Source organism: Chelonia mydas, chromosome 9, assembly GCF_015237465.2.
Source record: "Chelonia mydas isolate rCheMyd1 chromosome 9, rCheMyd1.pri.v2, whole genome shotgun sequence".
Taxonomy (NCBI): domain Eukaryota; kingdom Metazoa; phylum Chordata; order Testudines; family Cheloniidae; genus Chelonia; species Chelonia mydas.
This window is the reverse complement of record NC_057855.1, coordinates 100,554,921-100,573,216: the sequence shown is the minus strand read 5'-3', so window position 1 is coordinate 100,573,216 and position 18,296 is coordinate 100,554,921. Positions and strand designations below refer to the sequence as shown.

The 18,296-nt window shown below is 44.9% G+C and overlaps 1 protein-coding gene across 1 annotated transcript in view; it reads left to right on the top strand.

The window, feature by feature from the left end:
* TEX11 (testis expressed 11) overlaps positions 1–18,296 on the top strand; it is a 134,484-nt gene that overhangs the window by 71,783 nt on the left and 44,405 nt on the right. The window contains exons 16-20 of the mRNA XM_027818533.3: positions 3,045–3,147; positions 4,890–5,014; positions 8,399–8,484; positions 9,222–9,275; positions 10,095–10,135. Of these exons, the coding sequence (XP_027674334.3) occupies positions 3,045–3,147; positions 4,890–5,014; positions 8,399–8,484; positions 9,222–9,275; positions 10,095–10,135 (409 nt within the window). The remainder of the gene's footprint in view (positions 1–3,044; positions 3,148–4,889; positions 5,015–8,398; positions 8,485–9,221; positions 9,276–10,094; positions 10,136–18,296) is intronic.

Below are 18,296 nucleotides of genomic sequence, written 5' to 3'. Positions count from 1 at the left end.
GGACATTTTTAACAGTAGCTCTTTAAAACAATGTTTGATGAGAAACTAGGCTGTACTATACATGTGTGTCTTAAGGGGCCCTTTAATCTAACATACAAAGACATATAACAAGTTCCAGAGTCTGGAAGTTGAAGTTAGAAAAATTCAAATTGGAAATAGGAAATTTTCACAGTCAAAAAGTTGCAATTAATCATTGAAACAGGTTACTATGTGATCATGTAATTAAAGCCTATGATAGTGTGTAAACATGAGGGGACCAACTTAAGGTTGCACAATGAACCTTAATTATGGCATTGCCTAACTTGAGTGCTTGGCTCTGCAACCTTAATGTTATTTGAATGTTGTTTTGTGATATAATTTCCTATTTAAAAAAAACAAAAACAAAATAACAATAATTGTATCATTAGGAACTATACTGACCTCCAACTTGTGTCATCAGCAGGGTTTGTGACCATTAGATCCACAGCACTGACCTTTGCCACTTGAACTAACTGGTAGCAGTAGGAAAGGAGTACTTGTGGCACCTTAGAGACTAACAAATTTATTTGAGCATAAGCTTTCGTGAGTACAGCTCACGAAAGCTTATGCTCAAATAAATTTGTTAGTCTCTAAGGTGCCACAAGTACTCCTTTTCTTTTTGCGAATACAGACTAACACAGCTGCTACTCTGAAACCTGGTAGCAGTAGTCAGCTATTAACATCTCCATGGACCAGCCACTAGAGGGGGATGAAGACACACATTTTAGCAGTGGGTTTCACAGCTATTTACTGACAGCAGAAAAATGTACAGACTCAGGACATCTGAGTTCAGTTCCGGCTTCTGAAGGAGAGTTTTCTATAGTGGTTGTAGACCTGTCTGTCCCTGTGCTTCCAGCTGTCCCAGCCCCCTTCTTCTCATATATAACCTCTGCTCCTGTCCACCCCTCCACCCTTGCTTTTGCCCCCATCCTCCTCTACTCTTACCCTATTCCCCACTCCCACTCCAGCTCCTGCTTCCCTCTGTGCCGATCCACCTTCCTCCCGCCCCAACTTCTACTTCCCTCCCCCTGCATGGTTCCTGAAATCCCTTCTTCTTGCCCACCATTCTTCATCCCTCTGAATTCAAGTCAGGCTTGGCTGCATCCTCTTTCACCATGCTCAGCCTGCTTGCTAGCATCAGGAGCATTGAGATAATAGGAAAGACAGTCTCCCTGCTCTCAGTTGCTGTGCCCAGTGCCACGTCAGCCCCTGGCTGCTAGAAGGAGCAATTTCAGCAAAAGTCCTCCTCACCACCTCCAGGCTGGACTGGAACATACTTAGTGCAGATGGAATCATCAGAAAATGTAACTGCCAAACTCTAGGAAGTCTCTACTGATTAGTTTCTATAGATTGAGATTTTTCAAAGGCTCTTAGCTTGGCAAATTTGGGTGAAATTTTCAAGGAACAGCAAAAGGCGAATCTCTGATACTAGGAGAACTGCCCTGACAAATTTAAAATTCTTTCTCCAAAGCATGAGGGCTCTAGAACTTCTTAATGAAATGGTTGTAATACTCTTTTAATTTGGGCCAAACAATATATTTTCCCTAATCTCATTCTCAGAGATGGCTGAACCATTTGACATGAAACTTTCTAAAAAAATTCAACCAGAGGCAGACACTCAGCATGGAAAATTCTAGCTTGAAGGGACAAAGTTTGGCAATGTTATAAGCAAATGGAAATAGTGTTTTGAAGTGTCAGACAGTGTTAACTATTGATGGCACTACTAGCTTTCTTCACTTTGTTATGCTGTGCCATGAGGTGGGTCCTCAGCAGTAGCATAGAACCCTGGCTCTCTGGATCTTAAAGCAGAAGCCTTGACTGCGTGAATTAAAAGGTTCCACTCTGTTAGCCAGCTGATCAATCTCTGTATGTTTCCCAGCCACCACTAGAGAGGGACAGAGCATCACACTATGTGGGTATGGGTTACATGTTCCCCCTAGATGAGGAAGCTTGCCTGAGTTTTAGAAGTCCATCCAAGTCTAATCCCCGTACATGCCCTGACAGCAGAGGTTGAACCTGGGACTTCTACATCTAAATGCAAGAGCCTGAACTGCCAGAGCTGAATGAGCCACATCTGAGAATCAGGGATGCAGCAAGCTCATCAACATTTGTGTCCCAGCCACCGCTAGACAGGGACAAAGCACAACACTATTATCTAACCTTGGATACATGTGGCAACTTCTGTTTCCCTGTACTGCTGTGTATGCCAAGTAGAGTCCAGGAGACTCATTTCTAAACAAGATGCTCTGCAGACCCCCACCTCATTCAAGGTCAATTTCACCCCATCCAGAGGGTCAGCACAGTGAGACTGTAATAGAGCTTAGGCCTTGTGCTGGCCTTCTGCACTGGGTTGAATTTCACTCTTACTTAGCTCACAAGGTGAAACTTTCATGGTTGTGGAAAAAATGGTCTGATGTTATACTGTATCAGTTGACAGGTTTCATAGTGGTAGGTGTGTTAGTCTGTATCAGCAAAAAGAACGAGGAGTACTTGTGGCACCTTAGAGACTAACAAATTTATTTGAGCATAAGCTTTCGTGGGCTACAGCTCACTTCATCGGATGCATGCAGTACAGCATGCATCCGATAAAGTGGGTTTTAGCCCATGAAAGTTTATGCTCAGATAAATTTGTTAGTCTCTAAGGTGCCACAAGTACTCTTCGTTCTTTTTGTAACAGTTGAGAAATAGTGTGTGACCCTGGAATTAAAGACTGTATTGTTCTGTATTAAAGACAGAATTAAGGGTGTGTTTGCAACTGTAATTTTAGCATTTCTTGAGTTTTAAATGTTTAACTACTCCACAGCTCAGAAGCTTATTTTTGTGACTTTTATTTTGTTTTTCAACTCTGGATAACTTTTCTTTTGTCTGTAAAGCACCAACCTTTATATAGCTGTGGAGCTGTATAAACAACACGTATGTAATCGTTAATATGTTCTCTCTCAGTTTAGCGCACCCCTGCTACAGTGTGTGTTACTGACTCCTTGTCATGACTGCGATAAAATCCTGTTAATCTTTTCTGTCAACAGGCAAAAGAGGCAGTGAAGGAAGCAGAGAGGTGTGATCCCAGCAGCATCTTCACCCAGTTCAGTGTGTATAAGGTTGCGGTCTTGGAGGGTAACACTGAAAAAGGTAGAAACAGTCAGAAGGGTAATATGTTGCTGTGTACATATGAACACATGATTATTTTGCAGTTTTATTGATTTGGTATTTTCCCAACAAAAAAACCACCTTTGACTTAGCCTGTTTTTCCACCTATGCCCCAAATTCCTTTCTCCCCTTCACCTGGAAACTAATTGAAAATGCTGTCTGCATCACTGCCTCAAGTTTGTCTTCCCCAGCTATGTCCTAGACCCTCTCCAGTCTAGCTTCTGCCCTTTCCACTGAAACTGCTCTCACCAAAGTCGCTAATCACCTTCTCTTGGCCAAATGTCAGTGCATCAGTTGCATTGTTGATGTCCTTGGTCTCTGTTGCTTTTGACAATGTTGATCATCCTCTTTTTGATTTCTTATCTACCCTGGGCTTTTGTGATACTGTACTTTCCTAAGTCTCCTCTTATCTCTCTTACCATTCTGTCAGGTTTTTTGATGGGTGGTCCTCCTCTCTCCCACTTTCTGATGGGATCTCATAGGTCTCCATCTCCAACCCCCTCCTTTTCTTCCACATATTGTATTCTAGGTCAGTGATTCTCAACCGGTGGTCCACGGACTCTTGGGGGTCACAGACTATGTCTGCTCTTATTCTCAGACTTGATTCCTTTTTCTACCTTTATACACACAAAGCATGAAAAAATACCTCCCCCCATCCCAAAGTGATATAAGCTATTACCAGCAGGAGAGTGGGGTGGGGGGAGGTATTTTTTCATGCTTTGTGTGTATAAAAAGATCTTCTACACTTTCCACAGTATGCATCCGATGAAGTGAGCTGTAGCTCACAAAAGCTTATGCTCAAATAAATTGGTTAGTCTCTAAGGTGCCACAAATACTCCTTTTCTTTTTGTGAATACAGACTAACACGGCTGTTACTCTGAAACCTTCCTATAACACTTTTTCTTTTTAACATTTTCACAACTTTCAACTGTTTAATTTCTTCCAGCCTCTGCAGAGTTAACTTGTCACTCTTTTTCCTTAAATCACGTGTTTATCTCCCAGAATGACACTTTCATCAGCTCAGATTATCACCATTCCAAGTATTGTGCGAGGGATCTGAATTCCTCATGCCTGTACTTACTCCTTCCCTTATTCCTGCCACTAAGTCCCTCAGGGCTCCCAACCTGTTTTCCAGTCTCTTTATCTGTTGCCTGCCTTCTTGTCTGGGCCCGATCCTGCTTTCCTCGCTGGAGTCTCCACATTTATTTTACAAATAAAATTTGCAGAATTTTGCAGAATTTTAAAATATTGTGTGCATAATTTTTTGATGCATAATTTTTAATTGTTTGGTGCAGAATGCCCTCAGGAGTAACTCTTGTTGGTATTAGCCAAAACATGGGAGAATGGAGCCCCACCCGGCCTATGGGTTATATATTAGAGGGAGTGTTCTGCTTTCTGCGACAACCCGACATTTGGACAAGATTGGGGTGCTAGACAAGGTTTCCATTGTTTGGCAACACTGTCTGCAGTAGCCGACAGAAAAACCGAGCTGCAGAAAAACCACGTTAACACCTTTCTAGCCAGCACTGTGCTTAACTGTGGAGAAATGCTAACATATTTACCTAGTCAGAACAGGTTTCCCAGGGGGAACGTGTGAAAATTAGTTGAAGATGTCAGCCTTTCCACAAATCAGTATGATATTTATGTTGAAATATCAGAGTACAGCTACTTTCATGTGCTTCTATGAAAAATTCTGCTAACAGCTGGTTTCTTGTGTATTTCAGCTGTGGAGGCAGTTGTTGCAATGGGGAAGTTAGCAGCAAAACCAGCTCAGCATGAAGATAAGCTACTAGCAGATGGAAGTGCAGCCACCAGCCTTCTGAGTTTAGCTGCCCAGATTGCTTTAGAGGTAGGTAGAGCTGATAATATTTTCTTGGACTTCTGCTTCATTGTCAAATAAACATAGCAGTTGTAGCCTATCCAACTTGTATTTTTTCTTGCTATGTGCTACACAAGAGAAGACTTGGCTATGTAAACTCAAGTGTGTTGAATAAAGTGAAGCAGAGGTTTATTTCAAACCAAAGAAATAAAGTTTTAAAAGAATTCTTAAGGAAAATTCCTGAGCTATAGACGTTAGTAGATGGACATTGCTTCAGATGCTTCCTTAGGTCTCTCTTCTATCACAAGCTACAGAATTTCTGTTGTCTTCTATGGCTTGATTGCTGAAGATGCTCAATTCAGAAAGAAGAAAAGGAGTACTTGTGGCACCTTAGAGACTAACACATTTATTTGAGCATAAGCTTTCGTGAGCTACAGCTCACTTCATCGGATGCATTCAGTGGAAAATACAGTGGGGAGATTTTATATACACAGAGAATATGAAACAAAGGGTGTTACCATACACACTGTAACGAGAGTGATCAGGTAAGGTGAGCAATTACCAGCAGGAGAGTGTGTGTGGGGGAACCTTTTGTAGTGATAATCAAGGTGGGCCATTTCCAGCAGTTGACAAGGACGTGTGAGGAACAGTGTGTGTGTGTGTGTGGGGGGAATAAACATGGGGAAGTAGTTTTACTTTGTGTAATGACAAATCCACTCCCAGTCTTTATTCAAGCCTAAATTAATTGTATCCAGTTTGCAAATTAATTCCAATTCAGCAGTCTCTCACTGGAGTCTGTTTCTGAAGTTTTTTTGTTGAAGAATTGCCACTTTTAGGTCTGTAATCGAGTGACCAAAGAGATTGAAGTGTTCTCCGACTGGTTTTTGAATATTATAATTTTTGACGTCTGATTTGTGTCCATTTATTCTTTCACGTAGAGACTGTCCAGTTTGGCCAATGTACATGGCAAAGGGGCATTGCTGGCACATGATGGCATATATCACGTAGAACCCCGACTGGGGGTATTCTATCTGCTACCCAAGATCCATAAACCTGGAAATCCTGGACGCCCCATCATCTCAGGCATTGGCACCCTGACAGCAGGATTGTCTGGCTATGTAGACTCCCTCCTCAGGCCCTATGCTACCAGCACTCCCAGCTATCTTTGAGACACCACTGACTTCCTGAGGAAACTACAATCTATTGGTGATCTTTCTGAAAACACCATCCTGGCCACTGTGGATGTAGAAGCCCTCTACACCAACTTTCCACACAAAGATGGACTACAAGTCGTCAGGAACAGTATCCCTGATAATGTCACGGCAAACCTGGTGGCTGAACTTTGTGACTTTGTCCTCACTCACAACTATTTCACATTTGGGGACAATGTATACCTTCAGATCAGCGGCACTGCTATGGGTACCCGCATGGCCCCACGGTATGCCAACATTTTTATGGCTGACTTAGAACAATGCTTCCTCAGCTCTCGTCCCCTAAAGCCCCTACTCTACTTGCGCTACATTGATGACGTCTTCATCATCTGGACCCATGGAAAAGAAGCCCTTGAGGAATTCCACCATGATTTCAACAATTTCCATCCCACCATCAACCTCAGTCTGGACCAGTCCACACAAGAGATCCACTTCCTGGACACTACGGTGCTAATAAGCGATGGTCACATAAACACCACCATATACCCTATACTGACCGCTATGCCTACCTACATGCCTCCAGCTTTCATCCAGACCCATACCACACGATCCGTTGTCTACAGCCAGTCTCTACCATACAGCCGCATTTGCTCCAACCCCTCAGACAGAGAGAAACACCTACAAGATCTCTATCAAGCGTTCTTACAACTACAATACCCACCTGCTGAAGTGAAGAAACAGATTGACAGAGCCAGAAGAGTACCCAGAAGTTACCTACTACAGGACAGGCCCAACAAAGAAAATAACAGAACGCCACTAGCCATCACCTTCAGCCCCCAATTAAAACCTCTCCAACGCATCATCAAGGATCTACAGCCTATCCTGAAGGACGACCCATCACTCTCACAGATCTTGGGAGACAGGCCAGTCCTTGCTTACAGACAGCCCCCCAACCTGAAGCAAATACTCACCAGCAACCACACACCACACAACAGAACCACTAACCCAGGAACCTATCCTTGCAACAAAGCCTGTTGCCAACTGTGTCCACATATCTATTCAGGGGCCACCATCATAGGGCCTAATCACATCAGCCACACTATCAGAGGCTCGTTCACCTGCATATCTACCAATGTGATATATGCCATCATGTGCCAGCAATGCCCCTTTGCCATGTACATTGGCCAAACTGGACAGTCTTTACGTAAAAGAATAAATGGACACAAATCAGACATCAAGAATTATAACATTTAAAAACCAGTCAGAGAACACTTCAATCTCTTTGGTCACTCGATTACAGACCTAAAAGTGGCAATTTTTCAACAAAAATACTTCAAAAATAGACTCCAATGAGAGACTGCTGAACTGGAATTAATTTGCAAACTGGATACAATTAATTTAGGCTTGAATAAAGACTGGGAATGGATGTGTCATTACACAAAGTAAAACTATTTCCCCATGTTTATTTCATCCTCCCTACTGTTCCTCACACATTCTAGTCAACTGCTGGAAATGGCCCACCTTGATTATCACTACAAAAGCTCCCCCGCCCCGCCTCTCCTGCTGGTAATATCTCACCTTACCTGATTGCTCTCCTTACAGTGTGTATGGTAATACCCATTGTTTCATGTTCTCTGTGTATATAAAATCTCCCCACTGTATTTTCCACTGCATGCATCCGATGAAGTGAGCTGTAGCTCATGAAAGCTTATGCTCAAATAAATTTGTTAGGGTCTCAGGTGCCACAAGTACTCCTTTTCTTTTTGTGGATACAGACTAACATAGCTGCTACTCTGAATTCAGAAGGTGAAGCTGCTTATATGTTCTTAAGGAGCTCAGATTCTGGGGTTGGGAAATCCTGAAGGACTATGAAAAGTTACTTGTCCCTCTTGTTTGTCTGTGAGCAGTGACTGAATGGTGTGTGCACTGAATGAATGAATATTGGCATATATAGAGCAGCCCTTTTAGCTATCTCTTGGGCTTTGCTAATAATATCCCATTGGATATAATAATTGGGTTCTAATGGCTTCCCCAAGCTGTATTGATCCTATTCTGTCTATGGACTGATTGTGCAAGGAATCACAGGATCTTTCCTTAAGATTTTTTCCCTTGCATCTGGGGATGTTTCTTATGCAGAATCCTCTGGCCTTTCCCCCACGAGAAGGGCGTATAAACCCAGCAAACATTTTCCAGTTGTGGGTAGGATGGCGTTGTTTGAGGATTGGCACAGCTTTTAGAAAACGTGTTTGTTACTTGTTTTCAGACTGAACAACAGGCTGTGGCTATCAAAGCTTTGGAGTATTTATCTCAGCACTCACAAGATTGCCAACAAGTGTTCACAGCTTTAAAGTGAGTATTTGAGATACCCGTAAAGGAAGGGAATTTCTGCTGCTTTTCTTTCTTTTAATTTTTTACATCTGATGAATTTTTAGTTTTCATGAAGGTGAAGAACTGAGCAGGTGATGTGTATTATGCTAGCCAGCAGCTCCTACGCTGTTCAAATCCAGAGCATCCCATGACATTGCAAAACATATCTCAATCCTGAACTGCCACACCTTTAGCCAAGGCTGTCATAGGCCTCTCTTGAGCAGTGGATGCCAGTTGCTCTGAGTTTAATGTTGTTTTGTGATGTGGACAAATGACCAGTAGTGACTAGAATGAAACTACAACAAATGCATTTGACTTGCTATCGATGATCTCCAGAGGTGAAAAGACTGATCTGGTATCTAGCCCTGGAACTTGGGTTTGTTGGTAACTAAGTAATTTTTTAAAATATCATGTTAAAATATTCTACCCTATTTTAAGAATAATAATTATAAGACAAACATATTTCTTCTATTGTTTACCCCAAGCCAGCCAGGCATTGATTTAGCAAAGTGGAGGACAAAATAAATGGTGAGGATGGGAAAAATCTTACAAAGTTCTTAATCCCAATCTGATACCCTGTATCTTTCAGTAGGTATATTGAATTAATGGCATGGAGAAGAGCTGGGAAAATGTTGTCTCTTGTTGGGGCTGAAAAGGCACAAAATATTGATGGAGATGTAATTTCTAAGTCTCATTTTCTGTGTTTCTCTTGCATGTAGGTGTTTGGTTCGCCTTGTGTTGTCAAAAGTCATGGCAGAACCCAAAGAGAATAGGTGAGGCCATTTGCTAAATACATTTCTGTACTATGACTGCCCACTTAAAAAGGTATATATGGTTTTTATTTTCTTATCATGTGATTATGGGACCAGTCCCTATTCAAGTCAAACACCAATTGACATAACTGAATAAGAACTTCAGGGACTGGGCCTAGTGGCATCAAGTGCGACCATCTCTTCACCTTCTATAACTTTCCTCCAAGTACCTGCACTCCTCCCCCCTCTCCTCTTAACTGGATGCCAGCATGATACTAAATCAGTCCTCAGTGGGGAATGTGGATCAGGCTGCTTCTCTGAGGTTGACATCTCCGGTTGACATTTGGAGGATGTGCCTGTCAAGAGCTCTGAGAACTGTGTGGTCTTCCCTGCCAGAGATCAAGCATTTTTCAACTCTGTGTTGAGTGCCCAAAAGCCCGGGAAAGGAATACTGTTAATGGTAGACAATGGGTCTCCTTGGACTGGGCTCTATCACTTTGCTATGACCCAAGTTGGAGTTAGTGCCATACAGCTTAGTTCTGATATTGCAAGGAAACAAGGCTATGAAAATGAAACTTGGAAGATGAGTCTGTGGCCTCCCTTCTGAAAATCTCCTACAACACTCATCCTTTGGGCCTACAGATCTACAGGTCTATAACGCTCTTACTCTTACTACGGGCCTGCAATGCTGCTACTCCAGGTCTTACAACACTGTGGGTTTTGAGTCTATATGCTTTTGACAAAAGCAGGAGTACTGTATCTGTAATTAAAGTTACTGTATTCTGTCATACCATATAAAATAATAAAGATTTGTAAAACTGGATTTTTCTTCCACTCTAGGACTAAAGATATGGACATGCTTGTGACTTACTTGACCTCAGGTGTGTAGTTTAATTTCCATTTTCTGTGGTTGTACATCTATGAACATGTTGATGGTACAGTTAATGCTGTGTGTTTCTGCTCTGGAAAGCCTGCAGACGAGCTGGAAGAGCTTCATTCCTAATAGGGCCTGTAACAGTGTTAGCTGCGTTCCTCAGACAAAAGGCTCCCCCGTCCTACACAGTTTCCCCTTGGGGAAACCTTACTTATGATCACAAATGCAGTCAAAACAATCAGGTACCAGCCACACTAGCAGGTTTAGGAGCTTCAGTCTGGGATGGCTCGAAGTGACAGTTCTCTACTCTATCTGCATGGATAGGGCTCAAAACAGCATCTTTATTAGGCAAGCAGGAGCTATGACAAAAGAAAAGCGTTGTTTTGTTGTTACAAGTTTTCAATGTGAATTTATAAATTTGGTAGTTAAAGGCCAAGTGCTGGGCTTTTCATTGTCCTAGCTATTTACAAGAAGAGGATTGTTTATATTCAAGTGACTTCTGTTCTTCCTCTGAAACTTAGAAACTGCAGAAAATAATATAAAGTTGGTAAGAGAAATGAGGGGCTAATTACAATACTGACACTCACTTCAGTTTACCCCTCGCCTCCCTCCCAAAGAATCCCTCTTCTTCTTCGAGTAGTGTTCCTATGAGTTCTCCACTGTAGTGTATCTGCATCCCTGCGCTGCTGATCAGAGAACTTTGGTAGCAATGTTTGTTGGGCCCACAAACGTGCTGTCTCTTCTTGTGCTGCACCACGAGGCAAACCAGTGTGTGCAGGCTAACTGTCCTCAGTTCGCAACCGCCCCGACTAGAGATGGAGCCTTTAGCTGCTTGTTAGCGGATCATTAGCTCTCCTTTTCAGTTAATCTTTAGATTTTAGAAACCCTTCTTTTGACTTTTATTTGGCGGTGCCTTTAAAAAAAACCATCAACAAAAAGAAGAAAGAAAGACTTTATTCTTGTGTTGACCCCAAGTGTTGGGTGACCCCCCTGGATAAGGATATGCCTGGCTCTCTGGGCTTCAAGAATTGTCGCACTTCCAGAGAAACAATCCCAGTTTTGGACAAGCACTCCTCTTGCATTCACTGTCTCGGAGAGGGCCACATCCAACAAAAGTGTTCCCTCTGCCAGTAGTTCCAACCGAGATCCCACAAGGACAGAGAGCTCTGCCAGAAAATCATCTTTATAGTAGCGGCTCTCCAACCCCAGCCCTCCAGTGGACGTGACTCTTCTCTTCAACCTTGATTTTGAAGGATAGTGAGTCAAAGAAATGGTCCGGGGACTCCTCTCACAAGTTGAAAAAGAGAGTGGGAAGACCCCTCAGCGAGCCCAGGGATACCTGAAAGCGATCACCACCTTGCTTGGTATCCTCCGCACCGCTGGCACCAAGATCACCCTGCACCCACATCTCACGGCAAATGTCCAGTACCGTTGATAGGCCCATGGACCGTTTGGGGACAGACACCGAATCTTCGGTACAGATACACAAGGGCAAATGCCCTAAGACGCTCCCGGTAAGCGAGCTGTCAGTACTGCCAGCAGCACTGGCCCATGCGGCACTGGAGAGATTGGTATGGGTGAAGTTCCCATCTCCCCTGGCACCACCACCGATGCCAGGACACTTGGTACAGGTAGAATTCCATCAGGCTGGTGACCTGGCTTTGTTGACTTTCAGCATCTAGAGAGCTCATGCTGAAAAGAAGTACAAGAGGTTCTCCTGCACAGCAGAAAGTCCTCCATAGGACACTCTTACCTGCAGAAATGGTCCAAGTTTCAGATTTGGTGCACGTCCCACCAAACCTCTTCAGTGTCAGCAACTCTTCCGCATATTCTGGAATATACCCGACTGTTAAAAAATTGGGGTTATCCCTGAGCTCCCTGAATGTCCACCTAGCAGCTATTATAGCATTTCACCAACCCGTAGAAGGGTATTGTACTATCACACCCGACAGCTAAGAGGTTCCACCTCTTCATAGGTAGGTATCCTAAGAACACGAGCCAGTCACTCAAGACAGCTAAGAAAAGGTCTTTGAGTCCCTGTAGCGAGCTGTGATCAAGCTGGACACAATCTCCAGCTCCATCGGGATCACTGGTATCGATGGCGCCGAAGACGCCTAAAGCTAGTACCCATGGAATGCCCGGTACTGAGCTGACAGAGCAAGTTGTTCTGCCCAAAGACCTGATGGGTATGGGCAAAGAAGTACCGGTACCATGAGAGCTTGAACGACATGGAATATCCGCCCTGGGGAAGGCTACGTGGGCATGGACATCAGCACTGGCACCAACCCCAGTGCATATGGCACTGACTGACCGTACAACCAGGTCCACATCTCCAGTGCCATCAGTACAGACCTCTTGGCACTGACAACTGCCACCAATATCGACGCCCTTTGCACCACCATATTTCCAATGCTCAGTGGATCTCTTGGTGTCTGATGCACTGGACTCACCCCTGCTCAGTACCAGGGTCCTCTCACCAAGTTCTCCCAGAGTATTGGATTTGATGACATCTCCCTGCTGGTTTCAGAGTAGCAGCCGTGTTAGTCTGTATTCGCAAAAAGAAAAGGAGTACTTGTGGCACCTTAGAGACTAACAAATTTATCTGAGCATAAGCTTTCGTAAGTTACAGCTCACTTCATTGGATGTATTCCCTGCTGTGCACCACCTTTTTCATCATTCGAGTTGGAAAGTGAGTGAGAGGGCTTGGGTTCCCATTAGGGCTGTCAATTAACTCAAGTGATTAACTCCTGAAGAACATTACTACACTGGAAGATTATACTAATTCAGTGTTCCAGGAACCATCTCACTTACAACCATCAGGCAGGATTGACCCGGAATGGACAGCTCCACCATTCCAACAGGAGCAATTTTCAGATTCGGACAAATCTGAAACCTCTGGTAATAGGTGGTCCCTACTTCATTCCCACAGAGAGAGTCAAGCCTGGACAGGCAATCCAGGACTTACAGTTGCTATTCTTATGGACATGACCTCCCTAGGAACTGATGGATCTCCATGCCTTGGGGTCCCCCTCAAACAGTTGGCCTCTCTTTTTGGCCTTAGATCCCAATACCACATGTATAGGACCCACTCAGGAATCTTTCCCCTCTTCTCTCATGCATCAACAACTGGTTCCACTGGAGTATGAGGAGGAGGAGGATGTTGAACCAGAACCGCAGGTATCGATGATTCCAATGGGAATCCCATCCTGTTGCCTGGAGGAGGTGGTCTCTCCTTCTTCACCATCCCCACCAGCTGACCATAAGCAACAGCAGGACTTATTATGAAGAGTGGTTAACAATCTCCAGATATCTCTGGAGAAAGTCCAAGACTTGGTAGCCAAGTATGTCTTTAATAACTACTCTAGGTTGGTGGCCTTTCAGCAGAAACTTTCCTCTCAGGACAGAGCCCAGTTCCTCTCCCTTTTAAAGGAGGGCAGGTTGGTGATATAAATGGCCCTTCTGGCTGCAGTTGATGTAGCAGATACACCATCCAGAAACTTGGTCACGGGTATTGTTTATGAGGAGGGACTTGTGATTGCAATCCTCAGGCTTCCCCAGGGAGGTGCAAAATATCATCCAAGGTCTTCTCTTTGATGAGTCCAACCTTTTAATGAGAAGACTGATGACGCTCTCAATAACCCTCTGCTTCCTGGGGATCTACACACCAGTCTTAAGGAGGAAGCACCAAAGGGAAATCTATAAACCAAGACCACCTCCTCCTCATACGTTCTACTATCAGTGTTCTGCTGAGCCTCCCCACAAGCAACAGAAGATACAGAGAACCTGCTTTTTGGCCCCCTCTATCCCTGCGACCCAATCCCAGCCCACTACTAGGAGCCACTTTGACGTTTTAATTGAGATCTGCTTGTCATCTCTGATGCCACCTGCCCCTTCTTCTGTCACCTATGGAGGCTGTCTCACTCTGTTCGCCCGCAAATGGGATCTAATCATGATGGACAGTTGGGTCTTGGAAGATTGTCCATCAGGGATACTCCATAGAGTTCCTTTCCCTCCCTTCCTCCTTCACAAACCCCCTTCCCAGTCCCCCTTTGAGGACCATTCTCATTAGGTGATTCATCATCAAGAAGCAGAATTCCTGTTGCACCAAGGGTCAGTAGAGCTCATCCTGCCTCAGTATCAAGGAATTGGGTACTATTCTCTGTATTTCCTAATTCCCAGAAAAGAAGATGAGTGGAGACCCATTTTGGATCTTTGACAACTCACATCTTCATTTGGAAGTTGAAAATCAGGGTGGTTGGACTGGTATCAGTAATACCCTCTCGTTAAGAAAAGATGTGGTTCGTGGTTCTCGACACGAAGGAAGCATATTTTCATATAGACACCCCTCCCACAGGGTTCCTACATTTTATGAGGGTCCGGGAGCACTTCCAATTCTGAGTCCTCCCCTTCAGACTAGTGATGGCCCCCAGCATGCTTATGAACGTTTTCTTCATGGTGGCGACCCAGATGAGACATCAGGGCCACACAATCTTTCTGTATGTCAACTATTGACTCCTGGTAGGTCACTCATGATGGAATGTCAGGTCAGCTATTCAATGCCTTATTCAAAGTCTTGCAGCCCTGGTGGTTGTGTGAACAGAGAAATGTCCCTTTTATCCCCCACAAAGACAATAAACTTTACAGGGGCAATGTTGGACTCTGTTTCTGAAAGTGTCAACATTGTAACATATGCATCCCTTCTAGAGTGGGATGTCCACCTGAACAGTCACATTGTGTAGGGCACATGGAACCTGCAGGAGGCCAGATTACATATCAACATCCTGGAGCTGCAGGCAGTCTACCTGGCATGCAAGGCCTTCCTCCCACTCATTTGCTCCACATCCCAGTGATGTTGAGCAATATCACCGCTGTGGTCTATATACACAAACAAGGAGGAGCGAGATTTCTCTCATTTTGTCTGGAGGCAGTTGGGCTTTGGAATTGTTGCATGAGGCACAACATCACCATCCAGGTAGCATACCTCCTGGTAGTTCACAACTCCTTAGCAGACAACCTTAGCAGGCACTTCTCGGTGGACCACGAGTGGGGAAATCCAGGATTGTTCTGTCAGAAATATTCACGCAGTGGGGCTTAGCTCTATCGGACCTCTTTGTATTATAAACGAACAAAAACAATTCCTCGTTATTGTTCTAGAGGATCCATTAAGCTGTGACACCCAAGGTAATACTCTTGTTTATCATGGAAAAGTGGTTTCAGGTATGCCTCTCCTCCCGCTCCCCTGATTCCCCAGGTGCTGAGAAAGATATGTTGCAAAGAGGCCATGTCATTCTTCTAGTACCCTACTGGCCCAGACAGTTTTGTTTCCCAGAGCTTCTGACAATGTCAGTCCACCCTCCAATTAAAATCACCCCTTCCCAGAACTTCTGATGCAGGACAGGGGCAGGGTCAAACACCCCAACCGAGGCTCTCTTCACCTCATGGCCTGATGTTTGGATCAGTGTTGGAAGTAGAGGGCTCTTGTTCGTTCCCTCTCCAAGCTATACTTACCCAGCGTAGCAATGAATCCTGAACCTGTTATTTGGCTAAATGGAAATGCTTCTCCACCTTGATGCAGCACAGTCAGTCTCCCCCAGTCTTCCCAAGCATCCCCATTGTTTTAGATTACCTCCTGTTTCTAATGAACTCTGGTCTCTCAATCAGCTCGTTATGAGTTCATTTAGCACCCATTAGTGCCTTCCTCCTTTCAGTAGAGGTGCTCTGTCTTTACTCACCCAACAGGGGAATGAGAGACAGGGAGGATCACTTGATGATTACCTGTTTTGTTCATTCCCTCTGGGACAGCTGGCATTGACCACTGTCGGATGACAGGATACGGGCTAGATGGACCGTTGGTCTAACCCAGTATGGCTGTTCTTATGTAACTACGACACAGTTCATGAAGGGACTCATAAGGCCTCATGGCCAGTCATTAAACCCACACCACTATGAGATCTGAACCTTGTGCTGTCAAAACTTACTGGTCCTTTGAACTCTTAGCAACATGTTCCATGTCCCTCCTATCCACGAAGGTGGCGTTTTTAGTGGCCAACATGCCAGGAGGGTCAGCAAACTGGGAGCTCTCATGGTGGACCCCCTCCCCTTTATATTATTTCATAAGAACAAAGTATCCCTTCACCTTCACCCTAAATTTCTACCGAAGATCATCTATGAATTCCACCGTAACCAGTGTATTCACTTACATGTTCTTTTTCTGAAACTCTGCTTTCTGCTTTGTCTGAAGAGAAGAGACTTCACTCCTTCAACATCAGATGTGCATTGGCCTTTTACCTGCAAAAAAACGAGGCCATCAGGAAATCTCCGAGACTCTCTGTCGCGATAGCAGAGAGATCCCATGGTCAAGCTAAATCCTCTCAGAAGATTTCTAATTGGGTTCTGTTTGTATTATTGAATGCTACAAACTGGCATACATCCTGCCTCCCTGTGGTATAATGGCCCACTCCATGAGAGAGCAGGCTGCCACGGCAACATCCATGCAGCAGGTCCCGATACAGGACATATGCAGAGCAGCCACCTGGAGCTCCATACACACGTTTGCTAGGCAATGTGTTCTAGCTGTGGATGCAGCAGTGGGATCTGTAGTACTGCACACATATTTGTTTCTGGCTTCCTTGCACACACGTCCAATCTGAGAACTGCTTGTCAGTCACCCATGTGTGGAATATACATAGGGACCAGCACTTGAAGATAGAATGAAGGTTACTTACTGTAACTGAAAGTTCTTTGAGATGTGTGGTCTATATCTATTACACTACCTGCCCTCTGTTCCTTCTACTTCAGCTCTGGATTGGATTCGTGGTAAGAAGAGGAACAGTGGGGGCATTGACCCTCACTGCCTCATGTACCCTCACTCAGGAGCACGAGGTGATCTTTTGTGCATGTACAGGCCAATGGACAATGCTTGTTAAAATCTCTGAGCTCGGGTGCATGGTGTGCATCGTGGGCAGTGCATGAACTGCTGGCTGGAGAAGGCTAGCCCCTGGCCCTGCCCCTTCCACCTAAGGCCCTGCCCCTTCTGCGCCCCTGGAACCCAGAGCCCCCCCACTGCAGCTGTCGGCCCCCGCCCCAGGCTGGCTAGTGCCTGCAGCCTCCCCAGCCCTGGAGCGCTGGGAGGCAGAGCATGCAGCGGCGCCACTGCAGCCTCCCCAGCCCCAGAGCATGGTGGTGCCGCAGCCCGCCCAGCCCTGGAGTGCCGGGAGAGAGAGCGCACGGCGGCGCTGCTGCAGCCCCCCCCAGCCCCGGTGGACCGGGAAGGTGGGCGGCATGACCCCAGCCTCTGGAGCTCAGCGGCACCGTCAAAGCGGGACCCTGGGGGTGGGGTGTGGGCGGGGCCACGCCTGGCTGTTTGGGAGGCACAGCCTCCCCTGCCCACCACTCATGGTGTGCATGCATATCCTATGTGTGAAATACAGGGATCACACATCTCAAAGAATTTCCAGTTACAGGAAGTAACCTCTCTTTTTACTAGACATTTTCTCTCCTCTCTTCCTGTCTTGGAAGCCCCTGAGAAAATATACATTTAGTCCTGTAGCTGCTGTAGTTACCATGACCATGTCAGGGAGAGTGAAGAGCTCATGTAATGGAATCATAGGGCTAGAAGGGATCTCGAGAGGTCATCTAGTCCAGTCCTCTGCATTCATGGCAGGACTAAGTATTATCTAGACCATCCCTGACAGGTGTCTGTCTAACCTGCTCTTAAAAATCTCCAATGACGGAGATTCCACAACCTTCCTAGGCAATTTATTCCAGTGCTTAACCATCCTGACAATTAGCAAGTTTTTCCTAATGTCCAACCTAAATCGTCCTTGCTGCAGCTTAAGCCCATTGCTTCTTGTCCTATCCTCAGAGGCTAAGGAGAATATTTTTTCTCCTTCCTCCTTGTAACAACCTTTTATGTACTGGAAAACTTGTTATCATGTCTCCCCTCAGTCTTCTCTTTTCCAGACTAAACAAGCTCAGTTATTTGAATCTTCCCTCACAGGTCATGTTTTCTAGACCTTTAATAATATTTGTTGCACTTCTCTGGACTTTCTCCAATTTGTCTACATCTTTCCTGAAATGTGGCGCACAGAACTGGACACAATACTCCAGTTGAGGCCTAATCAGCGTGGAATAGAGCAGAAGAATTACTTCTTGTTTCTTGCTTACAA